Raw genomic sequence first — 8,175 nt, 5'->3', positions numbered from 1 at the left:
AAGAGCTCATGACTAAAGTCCAGGGGCCAGTGTCTTTTCTTTAGGCTAATAACGACGACTTAAAGCATATAAATACTTGCTTGCAGTGTTTGTCTTGGAAACAAGACACCAGCTCAAACAGTTCATTCAATTTTACCATTCAGGCAGAAGGAGAAAAAAAAAATCCAGGGATGGATGAATGAATATCATCCTTAGTCCATTAGACATGCATGATATTTTAAAGACCATTTAAAAGCATTTGGGGCTCAAACTGAGTCAAAAAAATGTACATGACAGAACTGTGAAAGAAAAGCAGAAAAAGTTTGAAGTAAATGACAAGGCATTTAATTGTATTCAGATATCTTTACAATTGTACAAAACAACATACAACAGTCTTGAAAGCACACGGGTAAAAGTAGAGCTTTGAATAACTAGTCTGCCATCTAGTGTCCATCTTCATCTACACATTCTGAACCTTTCTCTCTCTCTCTCTCTCTCTCTCTCTCTCTCACACACACACACACACACACACACACACACACACACACACACACACACACACACACACATTAAAGACAATCCAATATTCAAAATTCATCTATTTTGTGTCCAAATTACTAGGTAACAGAGAATTGTTAGAGGAAAAAAGTAGAATGTTACATTAAAAAGTTTTATGCATTACTACATTAATGCATTACCACAATGGTCATATCAGATCAAAGGGCTTTTCTGTGGAAGCACAGCATCCTATGGGAGTCATCACGGCACTGTAAACTAGGAGGAAGCACTAGATATGGCTCCTTTTATCAGCTGTCTGACTGGGGATGAAGGGAGATCCTGAAATCCTGCCCTGGAAGCTGTGTGGGAGTGGAAAGCCAAGTGTTAAATAACTAATTTCACACACTTCTGAATTACAGTCAAATCACCTGGCACTATCAAGGCAGCTTGCGTTGAATTGCATTTCATGTGATTTTACTTTGCAAGTAGTAGAGCTGCACGATTAATAAGTAAAAGATTTCGATTCAAATACCCAAGCGATCGTATTCCTAAACGACGATGATTCTACAACTAGTAAACCGATCACAGCGAACACTCAAATCTGTGTTGATGCTGCCACTGACCCAGACAAATAAAACTTAGTAGACTGCAGAAATGAACATTTTGTCAGAACCTCTCTTTAATGTTTTCGTTTTGTTTAGTTGTCTGTTCAGAATTCTGGGAGAATCATTAGGCCATCTTTAGTTACAAAACAATTTTTAATTTTCAATTTATCCAGAATCATGCAGCTCTTGTAAGTAATGTTATTTTTCAAACACTTTATTAGATGTTGCTGCTTTTGTGTACTTGATTTTTATCTTGTGATCAACAAAAAGTACACCACAGTTCAAAAGTTTGAGGTCGGTAACATTTTTAAATGTTTTTGAAAGAAGTCTCATGCTCACCAAAGCTGCGTTTATTTGATGAACAATACAGTAAAAGCAGTAATATTGTGAAATAATATTTTTCAGCATCATTACTCCAGTCTTCAGTGTCAGTCATGATCCTTCAAAAATCATTCTGATATGATTTGATGCTCAAGAAACATTTCTGATTATTATAAGTTGAAAACAGATTCAATTATTTAAAAAAAAAAAAAAATCTTACTGCCCAACAACTTTTGAAGGAAAGTGTCTGTCTGTCAATTATTGAGCTATTCCAGAGACTGAAACACATATTCTCACCTAGTCTGGTGCTGGTCTCCTTTAGCAGCAGCTGAGATTTCTCATGGAAAGACAGCAGCTCCCTCATTATACAACAGTGAGAGTCCATCTGTGAAGAAACACAACTGCACATGACAGGAGCTCTCAAAAAGAAAGAAAGAAGAGTAACCACTTATCTTACTGTACTAATTTTTAAACTACATTCATTTTTTGTTTTATTTCTGAGCACTCTAAACTTTATTTAGAGACATTATGTATGATACAAAATACAGCGTTATGTTTGCTTGGGTGCGACGACAAAAATACAGCATGATCAGTGTAGTCTAAAATGACTCCTATAAGCCAGATCTTTTTCATTTTGGAATGTGACGGAATTTTCCGACTTTCCGCATTTTCACTGTTATACGGTAGAGGGCGCTGTGACATCTTCTGAAAAAGTACAGAATCTCCAGATCAAAACACAGGGAAAAATACAAGCAATAGAAACACTGCTTTAACGGGCATGTAGGCTAACGCAGTCATCAAACAGCATATACATCAAAACTGCCTAAAGTTACTGAATTAAAGCCAGGAATAGGTAAAGGACTGTGCAAGCTTTGATGGACTCAGATCATGAGTTATCAGTTACTTTGAATCAATCTAATGATTGACTTGCCGGAATGCTTGATTTATTCAACAAACCTCACGTCCAGTTGGACAATTGTCATGTCCAACTCAAAATGAGCTGAGAACCATGTTGTGTCAACATTAAAATATGCCACAAAAAAGTTATATTATTTTTGTTTAGGATATTTGTTAAATATAGTATAATTTAGGCCTATATTGTAAATAGCAGAGAAGTTGCGAAGTGATTTGTCCAAATAAATAATGATAAAAAAAAATCCTATGTAAGCTTATCTTCGTTTATCCCATTTATAAATTGTCTCATTTGAGTATTCAAAATGGATCACAAAACCAGTCACATGTCGCACGGGTATATTTGTGGCAATAGCCAACAATAGATTGTATGGGTCATAATTATCGATTTTACTTTTATACCAAAAATCATTAGGATATTAAGTAAAGACTGTTCAATAAAGATATTTTGTAAATATCCTTCTGTAAATATATAAATATATTTTTGTGAGTGAATGCAGCACAAATTCACGAACGTAAATGCACAACTTTAAACGCGATTTTCTCAATGTCAAATTTTTTTTTTTGCACCCTCAAATTCCAGATTTTCAAATAGTTGTATCTCAGTTGTTTTGTCCTAACAAACAATACATCAATGGAAAGCTTATTTATTTAGCTTACAGACGATGTATAAATCTCAATTTCAAAAAATGTACCCATGTGACTGGTTTTGTGGCACAGGGTCATATATAGAAAATATAAAGGAATTTGATTTTTTTTTTTTTTTACTAAATAATAATAATATCTAATAAAGTTGGATATATTGCTACAGCTACTCGCAGCCCACAGCTCTCAATTTTATTTTAGGCCTTTTGTATTAAAAGTTTGGGCACCTTTAGTACATTGTTACAACAAACTAATTGTAAAGAAAGCTTAACATTTAATGAAAAATAAAAATACTTGTAGCAAACTTAAAATTGTGATAATGCTAGTGAAAGTGGTGTCAGAACTACCGGCCCAACTGATTTCAATTCCTGTCGAACTGTAACTGGTTCTGAATACTTTTGCATTTGAGTGAATCCTCAAGTCTTAAACGTCCTGGCCTCACCACTAGCTCCATGTTTCGGAGTAGCTTTTGCTGTCCCATGAGTACTGCCTTGTAGTCGGGTTTGTTCAGAACGAGTTGACTCTGTGAAGACTTGGCAAAGGATGATGGGTCCAGTGGCACCCCCTTCTCCTCCCCCCGCTCCACACATCTGCAACGGGACAGAGATGCACAGCTAAACGACATTTCTGTATCCACACGTGTGCTGTGCTTGTGTGTAGTTGTGCTCACTTGTCCAGTTCGTCAGCTTTGGTCCGGTGTTTGTCCAATAGCGACTCCCATGACACACTTTCAGCCTGTAACCTTCATAAGCACATGATGACCATTAACAGCTATAGTCATGAAATAAATTCGATTCCCACTGTAGCGTCTCGGACCGATGAGAGCAGATGGAGAATTACCTGTTAATGTCCTCCTGAATGCGCGCAGTGGTCATGTTAACAACGGGGTCACTGCATATACAGAGAGAGAGAGAGAGAGAGAGAGAGAGACATTTAATAAACTTGAGTGTGCTTCAGGAACGAAGGACTACTGATTCATAATTCCTTTTAACTGAAAAACTGACTTTTACCTCTCAGTAGTTGGGAGTGAATTCTGAGTTTCTCTGCTAATTTCTTTAGCCAGACTGTCCCACTCTTCATGCAAAGACTCAACTGGAAGTGAACGACGTTCATATAAACATCATGAAATAGATTTTTGACATAAAATGTAAATGCATTTTATGTATTAAATTCTGTTTTTGCATTATCAAGACAATGTTATCTAGCTGGCTAATTCTATATGCACAAATTACTTTTTGGAAATATCAGTAAGAATATGTTGGAAATTACACTTTTTCTAATACACTACTATTCAAATGTTTGGGGTCATTAAGAATATTTTTTTTGAAAGAAATTACTACTTTTATTTAGCAAGGACACTTTAAATGTATCAAAAGTCACAGAAAAAACATGATGTACAATGTTACAAAAAAGGTTTCTATTTCAAATAAATGCTGTTCTTCTGAACTATTAATCAAAGAAAAACACTGATAAAATGCAGCACGGTTTCCAGAGAAATATGAAGCATTATATCCTGAGCATCATATCATCATTTTAGAATGATTTCTGAAGACTGGAGTAATGATGCTGAAAATTCAGCTTTGATCACAGGAATAAATTATATTTTAAATATTTAGAAAACAGTTATTTTAAATGATCATTTTTGTAAAAAAATTACTTTATTTTTGATCAAATAAATGCAGTCTTGGTGAGCATGAGCGAAAAATTATTTGAAAAACATTTCCAAACCCAAACGTTTGAACGGCAGTGTGTATAACTGTATAATTTCCAACTCTTTTTGTTTAAAAGCAAAAATATTTTAGTGAAATTTCCATATATATATATATATATATATATATATATATATATATATACATATGAATGAATGACTGGCCCTGACTTACCTTGAGTCTGAAGTGTCTCTGTATCAACACCAGGAACAGTGTACAGACTGTTTTTGACCCTCTTCACTGTCCTCTATGCACAATCAGGGAAATCAAAAGGTTTATGGAAAAAGCCAGTAAAGTATATTCACTGTCACAATGGCAACACTTCATTTATTTTCCTTAACAAATATTCATTTTACAGACCTGCATAGCAGCTTTAATTAGCATCTCCAGCCTCTCGTTATCAGGTAAAGACAGACTGATGGTTTCACACAGGGCTAAAAGACACAAAGAGAAGAGAAAGTCAACACAATCCTAAATGACGTCCAGAGAAAGGCTCTTGGGCTCAGCACTCACGCTGTGAGGAGCCGGGGAAGGCCGGCAGAGAGCGTCTGCCTCTGGAGGATCTCCTCAAGGATTTCCTCCGTGAGCGAGGGCTCAGTTCAGGAGCAGTTTCCCTCACGCCGTCCTCAACCTTCGAGTCCTCTGGCCGTTCCTCTTCTGAACGCTGCATCACTGAAGGAGCAGGCGATGTGCAAGGAGACTTCTGAGGAGGACCTGACATGTGGTTACTGTCACGAGGACGTTTGACTCCATGAGACACTTCTGAGACCTAGTTTAGATGATGACATAAAGCACAACACACTATTATATAGATAAAACAGAGGTTAACTATTCATTCACATATTTATAGTGGCATTTTTACTATAGACCAGGGCTCACCAAACTTGGTCCTGGAGGGCCACTGTCCTGCAGAGCCCTCCAGGACCGAGTTTGGTGACCCCTGCTACAGACTTTGGATTCTGTATTAAAACATGATGACAACTTTGGGGGTCTGTAAAATGTTTTGAAATAAGTCTTCAAGGCTGCATTTATGTGATCAAAAGTTACATTTGCGTTACTAAACGCAAATATTTTAACGTTACATTAAAAAAAAAAAGAACAGAAAACAGATTTACCCTGGTGTCGAAGTTGCTGGCATCACATCTGTGAGAGATTAAATGGTCATATAGATTACAGCACACCGAGCAAACTACACAACCTTGTTTGCTGCATAATTCAACATTGTAAAGTATTTTAAATAATAGTTATCAGTAACAGTTATGTGTAGCATCATATATGGCCAGTTTAACGTTAGCTGACAACAACATCAATCGCGTTAAACGCTGTGCTTTATTCAAGTGAATCCTTCATGCAGAAATTACTATCATATATGAGTGGGAAACATTTAGTACATCTATTCCCCGAGTTGTATAATAAAACACTCACGGCTCAAATCCTTCTTTCTGAAGCTCCGCCATTTTCTTTCAAAGACCGCGCGCAGTGTCAGATATGCCCCGCCCACTTTCATTTCGACCGTGATGGTTCTTGGGAACTGTAGTCAAGTTACATTAGTGTTGTGTGACTTTTTTTAAGAATCACAATTCCCATTTTTGGTTGTGAAAAGACTATTATATATGTTTGATAAATATTATTTATTATAAAATGTATAATTCTTAAAAATTGTAACAATATGTACAATTATATGTAGTAGGACCATTCATTTGCGGCCAATACAGCATCATTCCGTCTGGGGAATGACAGGCACAAGTCCTCCACAGTGGTCAGAGAGATTTAGTGGAAGTGCTAGTGGAGGAAAGCGTCTGACTCGCTCCTCCAAAACACCCCAAAGTGGCTCAATAATTTTCCGATCTGGTGACTGTGCAGGCCATGGGAGATGTTCAAGTTCACTTTCATGCAGAGGCGGATCTACCCGGGGTGGCAAATGCCACCCTAAAAGAAAGCCTTGCATGTTCTGTCGGTAGTCTTGCTGTGTGTATTGGTGCATTATAATGCTGATAAACGGACCCTCTTCAGGGTAAAATATTTAAACCATTGTGCACATGATCCTCTCATCCAAAACCATCACTGATCCACCGCTGTGCTTCACTCCGGGTGTTAATCCACTTTGAGACTTCTCCAAACTGTAACCCCCATATATTTGGGAAAGACAGTGAAGTAGGACTCAACACGAGAACAATACATGTTTCACATTGTCCCCAGCCCAAGATTTGAACTGTTGGCACCAATGAAACCGACATTTGGCTTTGGCACGAGTGACTAAAGGTTTGGCTAGAGCAGCCAGACCATGCATATTGACTCTGTGAAGCTCCAGACAAAAAGTTTTATTCGAAACAGGAGAGTCAAGCTGTACATTTAATTCTGCAGTGAGTTGAGCAGCTGTGGTTTAATGATTTTTGTATACAATCCGGTTAGTACCTGTGTATCCCTTTCGGACAGCTTCCTCTTGCATCGACCGTTACTCCTGTTGGATGTGGTGGTATGCCGAAATTACTTTGGACACCATAGTTCTCCATACACCAAAAAGACTAGCTGTCCTTCCTTGTCACATATGAGCCAGCGGACACTTTCTCTTTTGAACTCTATTTTTTCCTTTTTTGAACTCTATGTGTCTCCTATGTTGTGTGGATTGCAATATTTAATGTACAGCTGCCTGCATGTGCTACTACTTTGCCAATTGAAACTTCACACTCTGCTCTTACTGATGGAATGTAAAATCAGTGAAGATTGGCCACCAGGCTGCACATATATAGGCATGAAACCTCCAACACTGTATTGGCCAGAGTATCGTTTCATAGTCCAGCCCCTGTAGCTAGCCTCTAAAGACTTTTAAAGGGGTAGTTGATTATGATTTTACTTTTCTAACTTTAGTTAGTGTGTAATGTTGCTGTTTGAGCATAAACAACATCTGCAAAGTTACAAAGTTCAAAGCAAAGGAAGATATTTGCTTTTAAAGAAATTGCTTTTTAAGGACTACAACAGGCTGGTAGGGACTACACGACATTCCTCCCGGGTTAGTGACATCACTAACCCTAAAATGTATATAAACCCCACCCCCAGAACACGATTTATAGATTATCATGACAGAATATGTTAATCAATGACTAGAAGATAGTTAACTCCACATTATTTACATAAATTCACCAACTAACCACAAGATAGACAAAAAATGTTTTGTCAAAAATGTACAACTTTAACATGCTATATAAACATATTTTTGGGGTATTTTGAGCTAAAACGTCACACACACTTTGGGGACATCAGAGACTTATTTTACATCTAGTGAAAAGGGCATTATATCACCCCTTTAAAATTAAGAGCTTTATTTAGGCTATAGGGGGCCTCAGAAAACTTCCATAAACAAATACATATATATAAAATTATAAAACAAGCAGCTTTGTCATATCTTACCCTAAATGTGGGGCTGGACAATAAAGGACTTTGAGAAGCACTGATTTAGGCTACGTTAGCAAACCATTTTGCCGTGCCTATTTTTTTTTTTTTTTTAA

The 8,175-nt window shown here is 37.1% G+C and overlaps 1 protein-coding gene across 2 annotated transcripts; it reads right to left on the bottom strand.

Annotated features, from left to right (window-relative positions):
* dsn1 (DSN1 component of MIS12 kinetochore complex) lies at positions 1–7,388 on the bottom strand. 2 transcript variants are annotated; one of them, XM_079589854.1, is made up of 12 exons: positions 7,085–7,388; positions 6,095–6,200; positions 5,785–5,812; positions 5,183–5,438; positions 5,030–5,103; positions 4,844–4,916; positions 3,971–4,052; positions 3,801–3,851; positions 3,631–3,702; positions 3,403–3,550; positions 1,701–1,788; positions 1–836 (listed from the first exon to the last, which is right to left on the bottom strand). In XM_079589854.1, exons 2-12 carry the CDS (start codon positions 6,124–6,126, stop codon positions 754–756), a joined length of 987 nt encoding a protein of 328 aa, XP_079445980.1. In that variant the 5' UTR covers positions 6,127–6,200; positions 7,085–7,388; the 3' UTR covers positions 1–753. The 2 variants fall into 2 exon arrangements, with proteins under 2 accessions (XP_079445980.1, XP_079445979.1); XM_079589853.1 differs by lacking the exon at positions 6,095–6,200 and having other exon boundaries at positions 225–836.
* Positions 7,389–8,175: the final 787 nt, after the last annotated feature.

This window comes from Phoxinus phoxinus, assembly GCF_949152265.1.
Source record: "Phoxinus phoxinus genome assembly, chromosome: 1".
Lineage (NCBI taxonomy): Eukaryota > Metazoa > Chordata > Actinopteri > Cypriniformes > Leuciscidae > Phoxinus > Phoxinus phoxinus.
The sequence above is the reverse complement of the archived record's forward strand: the minus strand, read 5'-3'. Positions and strand labels throughout refer to the sequence as shown.

What these genes read in the sequence shown, in the direction of transcription:
- dsn1 (XM_079589853.1), bottom strand. Translation starts at nt 7,182, where the DNA reads ATGGAGAACTATGGTGTCCAAAGTAATTTCGGCATACCACCACATCCA. An exon ending in TGTCCGAAAGGGATACACAG is followed by an intron (nt 5,813 to 7,084) that starts GTACTAACCGGA and finishes AATCTCTCACAG; the next exon opens with ATGTGATGCCAGCAACTTCG. An exon ending in ATTCAGGAGGACATTAACAG is followed by an intron (nt 3,703 to 3,800) that starts GTAATTCTCCAT and finishes GTGCTTATGAAG; the next exon opens with GTTACAGGCTGAAAGTGTGT.